The sequence below is a fragment of the Rhipicephalus microplus genome, chromosome 2 (assembly GCF_043290135.1).
Source record: "Rhipicephalus microplus isolate Deutch F79 chromosome 2, USDA_Rmic, whole genome shotgun sequence".
Taxonomy (NCBI): domain Eukaryota; kingdom Metazoa; phylum Arthropoda; class Arachnida; order Ixodida; family Ixodidae; genus Rhipicephalus; species Rhipicephalus microplus.
In genome coordinates this window covers 14,145,107-14,162,702 of record NC_134701.1, presented here as the reverse complement: position 1 = coordinate 14,162,702, position 17,596 = coordinate 14,145,107, and the positions used below count along the sequence as shown (strand labels likewise).

Below are 17,596 nucleotides of genomic sequence, written 5' to 3'. Positions count from 1 at the left end.
CAGGAGACGAAAGTTGAAGGCGAAGAGGAGACTGGGAGCATGGTGCTTAAGTTTACATCACGGTATTTTGCCACTGTGAGCCAGGCCATAGGCACATCAGGGGGATGTGTTCTTTGTGTTGGAAAACTACCAGGATTAGTGATAGAAAATGTCTATTCTTGCTCTTCAGGCTGAGTAGGATGGTGTGATATTGTTTATTGTGACACTAAATGGCCCATTATATGTGTTTATGCTCCAACTATTGGCCGGGAAAGATCGGGTTTTTTTTTCAATTTACGACAACATATGTGTACTGGTAGGAAACTCTTATTGGTGGGTGATTTCAATTGTGTCTTGAATGAAATTGGTAGATCAAGCAGGCGCAATGTTAAAGACAGAACCAGTGATGTCCTGGCACAGGTGATTATTGAACACGAATTAGTAGATGTAGCGGAGTGTTTGCATAGCTCCCGAGATGTGAAGTATACCCACTTTCAAGGCACAAGTAATGCCCGATTGGATCGACTTTACCTTACTGCAGATGCGATAGCCCAGTGTAGCAGTTATAATGTTGTCCCTGTTTCCTTTTCTGGTCACTGTCTTGTAAAATGCAATATCGGGTCAACAAAAAGAAAGAAACACCTTTTTTTGGGAACAGTGGAGAATGGACTCTAACCTCTTAAGGGATGAGTCGTTTAGCGCATCAGTTATGAAAGAAATAAGTAATATTAACATAGAGTGTATGGACAAAATAGGAGAAGAATGGGATTTATTCAAGCAGCGAATCAAAATAAAAGCAATAGAAAGATCTATAGTTTTATCTTTTGAATCTAAGAAGAATGAGAAAGAGCTTAGACGAACACTTGAGAGGCTAACAGCTCTTGAATGTTAAAAACCTGGAGTATATGGTGACGATTTGCGGAGTATCAAACAGAGGATAGAGGTATATGAGGAGGAACGCTATCGCGACGCGCTAGTGCGAGCCAGAGCAACATCAATGACTGTGGATGATCGCCCGACGAAGCGAGCGATTGGATTAGAGAAGCGTCGTGCCAGACGAAATCATGTAGATGCCGTTGAAGTCAACGGTATCGAAGTTTCAGACAATGAGAGAATAGGAAGAGCGTTTGTCAAACACTACGAAGGACTCTTCGCTGCCACGCCCATTGATTCAGAGGCATTTAACCAGGAGTTGCTTAGCAGAATGCCGAAGTTGTCAGATGACACGAAATCAGCTTTAGAGCTATCTATAACGCCAACGGAAGTAGAAAGGGCTATAAATAAAATGAATCCTGGTAAATCTTCGTGGCCGGACGGGCTTTGTGCTTCGTTTTATAAGGAGTTTAAACATGAGTTATCCCAAGTACTTGCAGATGTCTTCAATCAAGCCTATAAACTTAATGGCCTCCCTAGGTCCTTTAGTGAAGCACATACAGTTTTGATACCTAAGACAGAACACTCGGAGAAGTTAAAATTAGTTTCTTCGTATAGACCGATATCACTAACTAATTGTGATTACAAAATTTTAATAAAAGTACTAGCACGGCGACTTCAAAGGGTAATAAAAAAATCGGTAGGGCCTCACCAAACATGCGGGATTATGGGACGCTCCATTGTGACCAATATACACAAGATGCGCTGCGTGCTCGAGTGTAGCGATGCCAATTAAGTAGGGGTAGCCATTCTACAGATTGATCTCGAGAAAGCTTTTGATTGTGTTTCCCACAACCTCCTGCTTGCCATTCTTGGCCATGTCAACGTTGGTTTTGTAATCAGAGATGGAGTATCTATGGCATAACAGAACTGCACGACCCGACTGGTAATCAATAAGACACTAGAAGATACAATTACCATAAAGCGTTCTGTCCGACAGGGCTGTCCGCTGAGTCCCCTACTTTTGAGTTTACATATAAAATTGTTGTGCTTAGCAATAACTCAAAACAGTTGCATTCGTGGCTTTAGATTACTAGAATTCGAAGTTAAAATTTTGGCATTAGCCGACGATGTGGCGGTTTGTTGTATCGATCAAGATAGTGTTACCACTACCTTCAGTGTGGTTAAAAGGTTCGGCAATGCAACTGGCAGTCTAGTAAACTGGGGAAAGTGTCTGGGTTTCTGGCATAGAGAGTGGTCGTCGAAACCAGACTATTTTGCCAATGTTAAATGGGTGACCACACCTGTGAAGTACGTTGGGGTGCCACTGGAATTTTATAAAGATAATGAGAACTACTGGCCAGAACAAGCGAAAGAAATCCGGACGAAAGCTAATAGATGCAACGGTAATCATCTGTCAGTGTATTCTAGGGCGACTGTCTGTAATCTTTTCTTTGCCTCAAAACTTTGATATGTGATGCAAATATTGCATTGTTCAAGGGCAAACATACAGAAGTTCCATCGCATCTTTGCAGTGTTAGTATGGGCTTCAAACTGGGAGAGATGCAGTCGAACTAATCTGTTTCGAAAGTGAAACACGGAGGGCTTGGTTAAACGCATCTTTTCATACGCCAAGTCGTAAATAGGTTCTTTTTTTTTCGCTACACAAGGGACCCTTTCTTAGGTACAGTGTGCCAAATGAGACTGATGCGGGCTTTACCTGGATATGTGGTTAGCACGAATGACATGACCGGTGCTGTGCGCGGGTATCTTAAAGAGGTTATTCTAAGTTCACGGTTTTTATCTGTTGGATTTTCCAATGAATATTCGTTTTCAGTGACTCGAAAGAAGTTGTACAAAGATGTATGCAATGTTGTTTTACCTGAACCCCTGTACCTTGCCATGTACGCTGGAGGTGAAGAGAAAGATGTGCTTAAACGAGTGAAGAAATGCAAATGGCTCCTGGCGCGAAGTCTTTCTTTTTCAAGCTGCACACAGGTACATTATCAGTCAGGACATTTCAAGCAGACCGTGGTTTTTACTTACCTTGGGGGACAAATTGCCTTATCTGTAAAAAACCGGAAACTATTGACTATGTTTTCTTACATTGTTGGGAGGGAGTATATTTTTCGGATGTACTTCAAAGCACGTTACAGAAAAAATTACCTTAAAATCCATATGGTATAAGATTTCTGCTAATAGTGGACGAAGAGGGAATGCCTTTTGATTTGATTATGCTATGTGGACTTCACTGTTTATGACGGGGGGCGCCCCGCCGCGGTGGTCTAGTGGCTAAGGCACTCGGCTGCTGACCCGCAGGGCGCGGGTTCGAACCCGGCTGCGGCGGTTGCATTTCCGATGGAGGCGGAAATGTTGTAGGCCCGTGTGCTCAGATTTGGGTGCACGTTAAAGAACCCCAGGTGGTCTAAATATCCGGAGCCCTCCACTACGGCGTCTCTCATAATCATATAGTGGTTTTGGGACGTTAAACCCCACATATCAATCAATCAACTGTTTATGACGGGCCCGTATGGCGGGTTTCTATCGCGATCAGGATGCACGGCCTGCACGAATGTATTTCCGTGAATGTAGGGCCAAGTTTGTTGAACTGCAGAAAACTCGCGAGATTTTACCTGAGTGGTTGTCGAGGGAGGAGCCCTTGGCAGCACTTAGGGAATTTTAATTTCTGTCGGACTGTTACTGCTTGTTTTTGTTCTGCTTGTGGTTGTTCACATTCAGCAGCAGTCCGCGGCAAAGTCAACATCCCGTAAACGCCTCTTCTTGTATCTGCAGGGTGTAGCATTGACGATCACCGTATCAATTTCCACGTGGACAGAAGGACGTTCGAATTGACTGACAAGCCTCTGTTGGCGGCACTCTGGACCTGCGCAGTAAGCTAGCCGCTCCACAAGGGCTATAAAAGACTCTGCGAACAGCGTCGTCGCCACATTCAGCAGCAGTCCGCGGCAAAGTCAACATCCCGTAAACGCCTCTTCTTGTATCTGCAGGGTGTAGCATTGACGATCACCGTATCAATTTCCACGTTGACAGGACGTTCGAATCGACTGACAAGCCTCTGTTGGCGGCACTCTGGACCTGCGCAGTAAGCTAGCCGCTCCACAAGGGCTATAAAAGACTCTGCGAACAGCGTCGTCGCCACATTCAGCAGCAGTCTGTGGCAAAGTCAACATCCCGTAAACGCCTCTTCTTGTATCTGAAGGGTGTAGCATTGACGATCACCGTATCAATTTCCACGTGGACAGGACGTTCGAATCGACTGACAAGCCTCTGTTGGCGGCACTCTGGACCTGCGCAGTAAGCTAGCCGCTCCACAAGGGCTATAAAAGACTCTGCGAACAGCGTCGTCGCCACATTCAGCAGCAGTCCGCGGCAAAGTCAACACCCCGTAAATGCCTCTTCTTGTATCTGCAGGTTGGTTGCGCTCCATTTTAAGGTATTTTCTTTAAAAAAGCTTCACCGCGGCTGCTGCTGGGCCATTGTGCATTTCGGTTTGTTGTCTTGTCGTAAACTAGAATGCCATCAAATGTTGAACTCGTGAAAAGGCTCGAATCGCTCGAGACAAAGTTTGAAAACAAGTTGGAGGACCTCGTGAATGACCTAACAGGAAGGCTACTACAAAAAATCAAGAACCGTTCTATCGACGAACATGGGTCGCTTTGCGATACAGTGGAATTTCTAAGTAAGGAATATGATGCAATACGTGCAAAACAGGACGAGCTTATTGCTGCAAACAAAGCCCTTGCTAATGAAAATGAAGCCCTCAGAAAAAAACTGGCAGACCTTGATCAGTATTCCAGAATGAACAACGTTGAACTAAAGGGCGTCCCAAGTACTCAAGGAGAAGAATGCGCAGCCATTCTTGAGCAGGTTGGGCAAGCAATAGGCTGTCCTGTCTCGACTGATGACATTGATTGTGTTCACCGTGTTGCTGCAAAATCGGGCGAAAAAAATATCATTGCACGTTTTGTTTGTCGCGAGAAGAAAAATGAATTTGTTAAGAAGGCGTGAAAAGCTCGGATTCACACATCCCAGATCGGCTTCGGCAATGCGACTGATCGGGCCGTGTATGTAAACGATCACTTGAATCTCGAGAACAAAAAGTTGTTTTCTAGGGCTCTTGCGTTGAAGAAAGAAAAAAGGTGGTCCTTTCTGTGGATAGAAAACTGCCAGATAAAGGCGCGAAAGACAAACGACAGCAGGGTGTTTCGCATTCTCGCAGACTCAGATCTGCGCATTTTCACATAGATTTCCTTCTTTTCTGACTACGACCATGAAAGGCAACATATATGGGAAACATGGCTTCTCTGTCGCCCACTAATGTACGATCTTTGATATCTGACAACAATCCTTGCCTCGTTCACTTGAACGCAAGAAGCCTTCGGCGTAATCACGATAATATTAGTAGCTTTCTTACTTCCCTTTCTGTTCCATTTTCTTTCATATGCATAACCGAAACCTGGCTTTGTCAAGCTGATACTAACATGTTTGGATTTCCGTCCTAATAATCAGAATACTGTCACCGCTCAAATGATTGTCATGGAGGACCAGCTATATTTCTTTCCGATAAAATCCCCTACACTAGAAGGCGCGACATTAGTATACCTATTGCGCAGTGTGAGTCGGTATGGATTGAACTTGATCATTCCTTTTTGTCCAATGATTCAAAAAAAATTTGTTTTGGGCTGTATATACCGTTCGCCATCATCATGTTCATCTGAATTTATGATTCACCTCGATCGCATTTTCAACATATTAGCTGCAGAAAATAAACACGTTCTCATAGTGGGTGATATCAATATCAATTTGTCAGATATCGACAACAGGCTGTGTGTAAATTATACTGATTGCTTTAGTGGATTTGGTTACGAGCAACTCATAACGTCGCCAACAAGATGCACTCTTTATGGAAGAGAAACGCTTCTAGACCACGCATTAAGTAACATCACTCCTGCACCTATCTCGGGGGTGATTAAAACTGATATTAGCGATTATTATCCTATTTTCATCATCTTTAACTCGTCGAACAGCTCGGACAGTACACGATACTTAGCCAAAGTATTCGATAAGAGCAGCTTTATAGAAGATATGAGTAATATCGATTGGTCTGAAGTTGATCAGGTGCAAGATCCTGAATGTGCACTCGAAAGTTTCAGCAATTTTTTTCGAGAAGCCATGTCTCGGAACACAAATAATAGCAAATGTAAACGGCGTTACAATTCACCTCGATGTCCTTGGATAACCAAGGGTCTTCTTAAAAGCATGCGTAAAAAAGAAAACTTATACAAAAAAACAAAGAAGCGACCTTTCAATCTAAAATTGGCATCAAGATACAAAAAGTACTGCAACATCTTAAATTCTTTGCTCAAAAAGGCTAAGAAAAGTTATTACGAAAAAGAATTTATAAGTCGCCAGAACAATTCTCAAAGAAAATGGGAGTTGCTCAATACATTCCTAAACAGAACAACGTGTCACACTTCAATCTCAAAAATTATGTATAATGACTGTACGTACGATGACGCGCTTGGAATAGCTAATGCTTTCAGTGACTTCTTTTTTGAAATATACAATCAGGATCACACGGGCGCTGAATGTAGCATGAGTCGAGTTAATTTTTCGTTTTTTCTTTTCCCTGTAACATCAGAAGAAGTTTTCACCACAATTAAGAGCCTTAAAGATACCTCTCCTGGATTAGATGACATTCATGCACGTCACCTAAAAATGGTAGGTCATTTAATCTCTCCAACGCTGGCCAGCATAATTAACAGCATCTTTAAAACTGGAATTTTTCCACGCACCCTTAAGAACACAAAAGTCATACTCATTTATAAGAAAGGTGATAGGTCAATTATTTCCAATTACCGACCTATTTCTATCTTATCATACGTCAGCAAAATATTTGAGAAACTATTTGTTAGTCGCCTGAATAGCTACCTAAAAAAATTTAATCTCTTGAACGACCGCCAATTCGGTTTCCGTTCTGGTAGTTCAACCGACTTGGCGGTAATCTCATTAACAGACTACATTAAGAGTTCCATAGACAAAGGACTCATTGCTGGATCGGTATTCTTAGATTTTTCAAAAGCTTTTGATACAATTAATCACGGTATGTTACTAAAAAAATTGGAAGCCTATGGAATAACAGGGCCATCGTTAATCCTTCTGAAAAACTACTTGTGTGACAGAAAGCTAACAGTTTATTTATCCGGCAAGTTTTCATACACTAAAACAATTAATCAGGGTGTGCCACAGGGTTCAATCTTGGGACCATTATTATTCATCCTATATATTAATGATCTTCCTCTACACGCTTCACCCTCACAATGCATGTTATACGCTGATGACACTACTATCTCAGACTCGGATGTATCTATAACAACGTTAACTAATAAATTAAACACTTCCTTAGCTAATATTGTCACTTGGTGCCAGAATAATCACTTGATTTTAAATCCAAACAAAACTAAATTCATGGTTTTTCGTTCTCCTCAAAGACGACTTCAATTTCCACCTCAGGTAACCCTCGACTCCCACTTCATTTCGACTAGCGACTGCGTTTCATTTCTCGGTGTCTATCTCGATGAACAACTAAAATTTCACAATCATATATCACAAGTTAGGAAAAGAACATCTTTCGGCATAAGAGCACTAATAAAAGCTAGACATTGTCTGTCCACTTGTGCTCTCCTTTCACTTTATCACGCATTCATTCATAGTCATATAAATTACGGTATTGCTGCCTATGGCAACACATATCAGTGTCATTTCTCTTCTATTCAACATATACAAAATCAAGCTCTGCGCATTATTTCTAACTTTAGTCGCGATAATATTAATATCGTACGCATGGAGAATAACGTGCTCACCACTAATGATTTATTTGCATTTAACTTAATTACCTTGCTTTTCAGGTTAATTAATAAAGATCTCACCCACGAGTTCATTTCCTTGGATTCCTTGAAGAATAATAACCCTACTCGCTTTGCTCAAAAAAATAACTTCTTGCTGCCTAAAGCTTGTACTAATTATGGTAAAATGACAGCATCATTCTGTGCTATCAAAATATGGAATTCTCTTCCTCACCCCATCAAAACATCGTCATCTCTTCCTCTTTTAAAAAGAACACTCAAAGCTCATTTATTGAACCAATAATTATAACTTATTCATAGCATGTACTGTTTCTAGTGCTTTTTTTCTTTCCTCTATACTTACATATGAACATTACGTGAAATACATTGTTATTGTTCATGGTGTATCTCTTTACATGCTTTCACTTTTGGCATGAATATATATGTGTATATAGATGTGTGTATATACTTATATGTATGTGTATGTATATTTATTATCAGTATTTATACAATTAGAAAACAGTTCTGTACGCGTAAAAATGTCGATGTCTCCAATTATCGTTATCGTAGTATTCTTTCTGTATAACTATTGTACACTTGTTTTTAGGTTTACTTGATATTTCTTTTATTTTTTTCATTTTCGTGCATATTTCGTAATCCTTACCTAATGATCATGTACAGAGGGTCCCGGTACGGTTTTTCTGACCTTGGGACCCTCTTCTGCATATCCTTAACGATGTAACCCTACTATGCAAAAAAATAAAGATTGATTGATTTGATTTGATTTGATTTGATGTACACGCCTATAAACAGGCAATAAAGCAAAAAAAGTGTGGCATAATAGGTAGCGTACTCGGTTAGAAGTCAGAAGGTAGCGAGTTCAAATTTCGTTTAGTAGTCTTTATTTTTTTTCAATCTTTAGTTTTTTATTTCTATTGTGTATGCGCGTTGTTTTACTTATATATTTACTCATTTATGGCAAATCGGCTCCCCTGTTTAATCCCTGGAAAGCCATTTTGCGCAGAGTACAGCGTCCCAGTACCTGCACTGGGAGGCGCTGGCACCAGCGCCATACTGGGCCCATAATCAGGCATGGCACTGGACGCTGGTACCCAGTGGAGCTGGATTTTGCAATAGGGTGCGTTCATCCTTGCGTCTGTGCGTCCACTTTGCCTTACTCATTATCATTCTCTCCACGGCTATGCCATGATTTTTCTCTTTTCTAACGACAGCACGCATTTTATACTTGCTTTTTCGATCAACTGGCAAACGGCAAGCTATTTTTACACGTTTGTGGAGGACACACAGACACATTGAAATGGTATGTGACATAGGTGCGTGTGTTTCAGATCTTTAAACTATATAAATAGTTGTCTATTCCAAAACCACGCTAATAAAAGATGTTAACGCGGCTGGCGTTGATGGTATTTTTATGCTGCGAGCATCTTCAGCTACTAATGTTGCTCTAAAAATGAAGACAAGAGACTGGAAATCTAATACCTTCGCACTCCCGATGCGAGAACTTTGTATTTCTCTCATGTTGTTTGAGCACCACACATTTTGAAGCAACAAACTCTGTATGCAGCTGCACAACGCTCGGTGGCTGGCCATCGGGGCTGCTTGTGGGGAAGGCATCGTAATGGCGGACTCCGTAGCGACGACGCGATTGTCTCTTGCCTTGCCAAGGCTGGGGCGAGGTTGCATGCGTGTCGATGAACCCTACCAACGCGGAGGCCAGAACACTGACGCCCCACTCTCCCGTCTGCTCGCTCTTCCTTCTTGACCTTCACTGGCTGGGCGCCTCTCAACACGATCGCAGAAGCCGGTGAAGGTGAATCGACGTGATTGTCTCCACCCTTCAAAGCGCGGGAGGGAGTGCATGCGTATCGATGAACCCTACCAACGCGGAGCCGGGAACACTGGCGCCCCACTCTCCCGTGTGCTCGCTCTTCATTCTCGACCTCCTCTAACTGGGCGCCTCTCAAGGCGATGGCAGAAGCTGGTGAAGGCGAATGTCTGACGCCAACGGTACCCTCTCTCGGTGCAAGAAATGCCTTCGCATCTTGTGACGATTTCTTTTGGGGAGGTAGGGGCATTTCTCCATTCATCGTTTACTACGCATGATTCGAATTCGGCAGAGAAATAAGCGCTCAGGAAAAGAGCGAACTGGAATGAATTTTGCGTCAGCAAGCAATAGTGACAGAGTAAATGTGACTGCGGTTTTCCAGCCACTGTGGCATTTTGAAATTTTCTTTGCTTCACAGAGGTGAATACACCTTTATTATAGACAATGGTGCCGGTTTTCGCTTTGCAGTTGCGCAATCACATCTCTTTCCTCTGTAAGACAACATTACTGAACAGTGCACAAGCACTTTTAAGTTTGCCATGCCAAAACCAAAACATAATAGCAATAGTACGAGATACCTGTTTATCTTACACAGCCTGAGGTACTTATTGACTATATACCCGGTCGCTTTAGCTCATCATGAGGACACTGTGGTTGAGGTGGGATCCAAGGATCTCGAGCTCTGCAGTGGGCGACAAAAATCGATGAAAATTAACTCACCCCTCTCGGCGGCTGTCCATCTTCCATCTGCTTGCCGTAGTCCAGAGTGCCCTCTGGGTACTGGGAGTACAAATAAACAAATAATTCAGTGATACACATTTGCTGCGCGGTAGCGATGGGAGACACTAAATCTAACCGTCAGACCACGCAGTGTGCTGTAAGAGTGTAACTAGGGCGCAAAACCACGGAGGTGGGTGCGAATTAAAGAAGGCCATACAAGCTACAGCACTCGACTGAAAACGTTTCAGCTGAGTCCTGGCGAAAAAGAACACCTGATGATGAAGAAAGATTGCACAGTCATTGGCACAAGAGTATGTTGTATGGGGCAGTGTGCGTCAACTTATCGAACAAATGAACGGAGGCGGGTAATAGCAATTTCAAGTAGAATATGTGAAAGAACTCGGCAAAAGAATAGAAAAGAAATTAGGAAAACAAAGGATTACTTTCATAGCTGGATTACAAGGTTGACAAATCTCCATTGAAAGCAAACCAATATAATATCAACGTTTACCTACGTTTCTTAGCCTTACTTGCCCGATCTAGGTTAAATTGATACACGTTTGGAAGCACGTTAACTGATTTCTCGGCGAACATTTAGGTATAAGAAAAAACAAGCTAAATGATGAGCGCACCATGCAGATGGCATAAAATAGTACATATTCATTCAGCACACACAAAAAAGGCTGATGAACTGAGAAATATAAACCGGGCAAAGCTAAGAATCTAAGACCTTTTACGAAGCAGTTGTCAATTGCACTAGTCTTGACGATAAAAAAAAACCAGTTGAACGGATCCTGATTTCACGGACAACGGCGTTTGGTTCGCCTCCCTTCCATCACGTGCCACGTAATTTTTATCTTTTTCAATCTCACGCGAGGTCAAGAAACGCAACGTGGCAAGAAAGAAACGAAACAAAAGAAAAAAGTTCTAGACCTGCATGGTGCGCGACTGTTCGTCGTCAACAGCCACAGAGATAAGACCGGCGAATTGTAAAGTTAAACAGGCTAGTCGTTCCCCGATTCTACCGCAACGAATCGTTCAACGCATTGGAAAGAAAAAAAATAAAAAATAACGCTGCCATGCTGCACTGGTAATTTTGAAAAGGCACCCAAACGTGCAGTTTTTTCCCTTCTTATCAGCACCGGTGTTATGCCCGCCATTTGTCCGGTATGCGAAGTGGAAAAAAACATCATTTTGCTGGTGCGGTGGCGGCGTCGAATATAATCAAAACAGCTGTGCTCAGCTAAACCAGTGTAACCATAAGTAAGCCCGACAAAGCCATATGTTGAGCACTGTAAAACCGTAATAAGCCCTCATTAGGCCGAAGTGAGATTCTTGCATGCCTATTGGTGACTCCAACTAAGCGCTCGCCACCTAGCGGCCGCGCCTGGAAACGGCGTTACCAGGGTCAACCTTGAAAGGAGATATGTTACCACGTTGCCCGCATTGAGTAGCGGCCGCATGGTTCCTTTATTTTCGCCATGCCGCACGCGCGACCCCGACAACGAAGGAAGCGATGTTCAAGGACCATTGCAGTGAGCCGCGATGCGTGGCACCACGGTGGAAAGACGGCAGTGTATAGCTTTATCACTCCCCGAAAGATACAGACGACGCACAACGGAGAACGGCACAAATCAGAAACTTATCCATTGGAAAAAAAGGTGACGGAAACCAGGGTAGTTTGCTCTAATCCATTCGGTCACGACGACTTCATTCTTCTTGGTGACTACACCATTACTTAGCCTGTGTGCATATTTACCAATGTTCGGGCATCTATAAGCGCTGAGCATGATATCGTTTACATAAGAGAACAATTTAGAAAGTTAAATGCATTATGCACGTGACTCCATTTATCGCATAGGCTTGTTTTCTGCGAAAGTCGTAGTGCTACGCATTTTTAAATTAGGCTGCTTTATTCCTCCCCCCCCCTTAGCACATTTTTTTAATTCAAATTTTTGTATATACGCGCACACAAACACGTGCAAGCGTTGCCTTTCCGTAGCGTGTATGTATTGGTTGATTGATATGTGGGGTTCAACGTCCCAAAACCCCCATATGATTAATATGCGAGACGCCGTAGTGGAGGGCTCCGGAAATTTCTACCACCTGGGGTTCTTTAACGTGCACCCAAATCTGAGCACACGGGCCTACAACATTTCCGCCTCCATCGGAAATGCAACCGCCACAGCCGGGATTTGAACCCGCGACCTGCACGTCAGCAGCCGAGTACCTTAGCCACTAGACCACTGCGGCGGGGCAGCGTGCATGTGTGTTCGTGCGTATATATGTATATATATATATATATATATATATATATATATATATATATATATATATATATATATATATATATATATATATGTATATAAGGGAAAGAAGTGTATACCTAAGGGCTCGTTTTTCCGTGTTTTAACACAATAATAATGAGATCTAACATACAGTAATGCCAAGAAATGTACAGGGGAAGTTATTAAAACCAATGGAATGTAAATAAGAAGAAAGAAAAGTGGATGAAAAAATAACCAGCCGTGAGCAGGAATCGAACCTACGACCTTGGAATAACGCGTTCGATGCGCAGTCAATATATATATATATATATATATATATATATATATATATATATATATATATATATATATATATATATATATATATATTGACTGCGCATTCGTAACGTGCCTGCATATATCTGCCTTGAACATCAACTTTACTGCCATCATGAACAAGCCAGTGTTCCGAAGCACACGATCTTAATCGTTAAAAAACCCAATCACATGGTTCGCAAACGAAGTAGAAGAGCACTCCTATTACAATATAAAGTACGATTACAAGCGATAGTAAGATACACTGATTAAGGCATAGCTATTCTGTACGTGAATGACATGTGTATTCGGCTTTTAACTTGACAACGGAACTTAACGGGATGCATTCAATTGGTAACACGAGTCGCAACATGTAGCTGTTGCCAACACTGTTAAGGCCTTCCCCGCAGCAGTGTAGCAAAGCAGTGCAACTGTGCTAACAGCTTTTGGAGAGGCCAGCTACACATGTGCAGCTGCCTTCTTCAACCTCGGGCTCACTAGAGAGGTTCTTCAACGGGAAGTAAATGTGATGCTCTTCGCCGAAGAGGCTGATTGTTTGCCCGCTCAGCGCCACCATTTCAGCTGTTTGGAGAGTAAAATCTTTTATGCCCATGAGAATGAGGTGTTCCGCAGCGAGCTGTCTTGCGGAAGAACGTGAACCGACTCCACAATCAAGAAAATTCAGCGTAGCGCAAAGCGAAAGTGCCACCTTAACCCCCGCTGTCAAGTGCTGCCATCTTTTTTTTTTTTGTTACCAGTGCTGCCAGCACATTCAGCGTTTTCTGGAGTGGCGAATAGCCTAGTTTTGCCTAAGCGCACTTAGTGGTATCGGTTTACGGCTGGCGTGTGCATGTTTTTGGTGCCTCGAATGCTGTGGAGCCCGCATGCTGGGCTCCGTGATGAGTAGCCGCCACCGCTGCCGAATCTAATTTCCATAGCATGTATCCAGAGCTTTCTTTACTCGACAATCAGGCCTCTATGATGCGGGAACGCAACAATAAATTTATCTTTTTATGCCGTTCCCACTAAATCTTTCCCCACTATCGCGTTATAAACAGTGAGAAACCAGACAAAAGAGCTATAACAGCGTCCCTTTTCGCAGCATCTCAATCACTGACAGCCATCTTAGGGGTCGGTTTGGTTATGAAGTTACAGAAATGACTAGTGGATACCTCCCTAACACCGTGACGAGGTGCATTATAAAAAAACTGATAAACCTGGTAACTTTTCGTGACACCCCAATCACTGTAACGTTTCACCGATACGTGAACACTGCACGTGGAGTTGTGTCGGAGAGATCTGCTTGACCTATCCAAAACAGAACTCCTCGGAGGTGTGGCGATAAGGTTTTCTAAAGCCTTACCCTCCGAGGCGACCGGGAAGGGACGTGACGTACTCCACTGCCGTCACGCACAATGACACTGCAGCTGCGTTTGTGGACTTTCCGCCATGGCGCAGAGGTGGTGCTCGAGGTAGGTTGGCAAAAAAGGCAAGTTTATTTACCGAAGATACAACACAGTGCCGCAATCACGGGTCGGCAGGGAACTCCGCAAGACCGACTGAGTGAGCGCTTGAGCTATCACACAAAGGACGGCAGCCAAGTGCGCGCACGAGAAGCCGCCTGAGAAGGCGCCCTCGCCCCATGTAGCATTTGAAATGTTAACACACCTGTCCTCTGAAACTCAAAAAGATGTTGTTTCACTGTAAAATGATATTTGATGTTCCGGCAAGATACCCTAACCCTGAAAAGAAACCATTGTTATTCTGATTTAAAGCGAAGCAAGAACGAATCTTCCGTTACCAGTGCGGTGGCAGCAAAGCCAAGCCGCCAGGAAGCACCAACCTTTGCTGCTCTCCGGAACCTCCAGACAACCCGAATAAAACCAGTTGATGTTTCGGATCCTCGCCGTCAGGTCGTGTCTGCTTCTACCACGCGTCATGCGTCTCAACAATGCTGACCAAGACTAGGCTTACCGCATTTTTCAAGCGATCGGCGCCATGGGCACTTCCCCTGAAGCAGGCGCGTACCAGACATTTTTTTCGGGAGGAGGGGGGGGAGCACTAATTTTTATATCAGGAGGGGCACCAACTTGAAATGGCCATTTTTTTCTCTCTATTTTATGGCGATTAAAATGACAGCATATCCACGGGATAACATAACTAGTGGAGAGTGGAGCGAAGCTGGGTCCAGAGGCCGCTGCCGCGCCCCTTCGGCCTCCAGCTCTCGTACGCCGGGATCTTGTTAGCGCCTCCACGCAGCTTCACGACACGCTTCTACCTCGCGGGCTCGCACATCGGTGTTCCGTCTTCGAGCGCAAGCCGCCGCCGCCTTGCGCGCAAGCCGCTCTGCAGCCTTGCCCATCCACCGACCTTCTGAACGAGCGCGCGCGCCAAAACGGCTTTGGATGGATGAATGGATGGATGTATCCGGCTGTGCCCTTTAGATCAAGCGGTGGCTCACGCCGCCTAGCTATAAAGTTAGGTACTACCATTGTGTGTTTAAGGATTGAATTTCACTCGCGCCTCGATTGTAGCCACCAATCCGTTAGCCTCCTCCTGGTTATTTCTACCCGTTTAAAGTCTATTTTTTCTTCACTGTCCCTAAACTTCAATGCCTTGAAAACTTCAGCGCCATTATCTTCGACTATGGAGTGGAGCCCTTTAAAGAACATTATCAGATCTTCAGCTGTTTCCTTCTCCTCTCCACACGCACCCCATACCATGTCTGTGCCTTCGTGTTTTGCTCGGTACGTCTTGATCCGCAATACTGCTGTTCTAGCTTCAAAGAGCAGATTATTGTAGATATTTTCCCTTGCAGCTTCCTGCTTAAAAGTTCGGTTGGTCTCCAGTGATGATTTCGTAAGCATTCACATTTTCCACATGCCACTCTCTGTTTCCTTCACCTTCTCCTTATCCGATGTTTCTTTTTGGCTTGCTATTCCGCTGTTGTCCAAATACTTGCTTGACAATTTTCAAGTTTGTTTCCTCCATTAGTATCGGCATTCTTCATGTAGAAGTAACTGAAAAGTTTCCTAGCTCAACGCTCCTCTCCTATTTTTCTCAATCACTCCTCAAATTCTATCTTACTGCTAGCTTCACTGCACTCAAACAATGTCCATCACATGTCTGCCTGATTTGGGGTATTCCCAAGTGCTCCCAAAGCAAGTATACCTACGCCACGTCGTTCAATTTCCAATCTTGTTTCAACTTCTGATTTCAAGCGCAAGACCGCACTGCCGAACGTTAAACCCGAGACCATGACACCTTTCCAAATCCCTCTCACAACGTCATGCCTGTTGTAGTTCCACAATACTCTATTTTTCATTACAGCTGCATTCCTGGTGCCCTTAGTCATTACGTATCTTTCGTGCTCTCTTAGATACTCAGCCCCGTTATTTATCCATACGCCAAGGTATTTGTATCTATCGACTATTTCTAGCGTGACTTCCTATGTCTTATACTCACTGCCTTTGTTATCATTAAAAATCATATATATTTTATATTACTACACCGCTTTCCCAACGTATGGCGCCACCGACGAACACGCCATCGATAATGTCTTCGTGTGACGTCATTCATATTTTCACGCGCGCTCACACATAGAAATTCCGCCCTCGTGCGTGAGCCGCCACCGCCTTGTGCGTATCATACTTTTTATCGGCAAACCGTGAATCATCCACTGGCCATGCCCGTCCGTCGTCTGTGTATCTGTTTGACGCACGGAGACACGGATGGATGGACGGACGCATGGACGAACGCAGGGACGGCCACCCGAGAAGACAGACGGTCGGATGGACGGACGGACACATGGACGAATGCACGAACAGACGGAAGCACGGATGGACGCATGGGCGAACGCAGGGACGGAGGGACGGTATACGCAAAGAGGACGAACGCATGAACGGATGAACCAGTGGAATGACGCGCCAAGAATGGACGGACGAATGGGTGAACGGATGGACGCACAGACGGACGGACGGAAGCAAGAAAGAACAGGCGGCCGGAAAGATGAACAAAATGACGGGCACTTCGACACCCTCATCATCATTCCTTCCATGGATAATCTGTCATTTTTAATATTTATCATACTACAGGTAACGCCCTCTAGTATCGTACCATTCGCATTTTTTCAGCGTATATGCATTTCGTTATATGTACAAGTTTGCCCCCCCCCCCCCCTCTTAATACGCCATTGCCCTGACGCACCGGCAATCTCCGCCGTCGACATCAGACTCCCTTCGTTTTGGACAGTGGACCTGCAGTTATGGTTCCTGCAGGTGGAGTCCCAATTCACCGTTCGTCGTATTGCCGCTGAGCTAACAAGGTACCACCACGTGGTCGCTAGCCTTCCACCGACAATAGCGAGCGAAAAAATCGGCAGATCCCACGTACAGTGGGAATCGATGATATGCGAAGCACGAAAGAGGGAGGTTGATAGGTCACTCTAAAATCAGCACAACGTTACGAGGCCAGCGTAAAATATGCCGTAGATGACTTCCTTTTTATGATTATCATGTTTGGACATGTCATTTACCTTCGTCGTCTATTCACGTCACGTTATGGAAAGTTTCGTATATGTGGATCTAGCGAAATGGCCGCAAGCGCGCAATGAGCGTAGCAAGTAGTCATGTTTTACATGACGCGCATTTTCTGATTATCATGTTTGGTGTGTCATTTACCTTTGTAATCCTTTCGCGTCACGCGATACCCAATTTGTTATATATGAGGCT

At 43.9% G+C, this 17,596-nt stretch overlaps 1 protein-coding gene across 1 annotated transcript in view; it reads right to left on the bottom strand.

Annotated features, from left to right (window-relative positions):
* LOC119169944 (adenylate cyclase type 3) overlaps nt 1-17,596 on the bottom strand; it is a 1,227,834-nt gene that overhangs the window by 712,096 nt on the left and 498,142 nt on the right. The window contains exon 6 of the mRNA XM_075886158.1: nt 10,285-10,344. Within this exon, the coding sequence (XP_075742273.1) occupies nt 10,285-10,344 (60 nt within the window). The remainder of the gene's footprint in view (nt 1-10,284; nt 10,345-17,596) is intronic.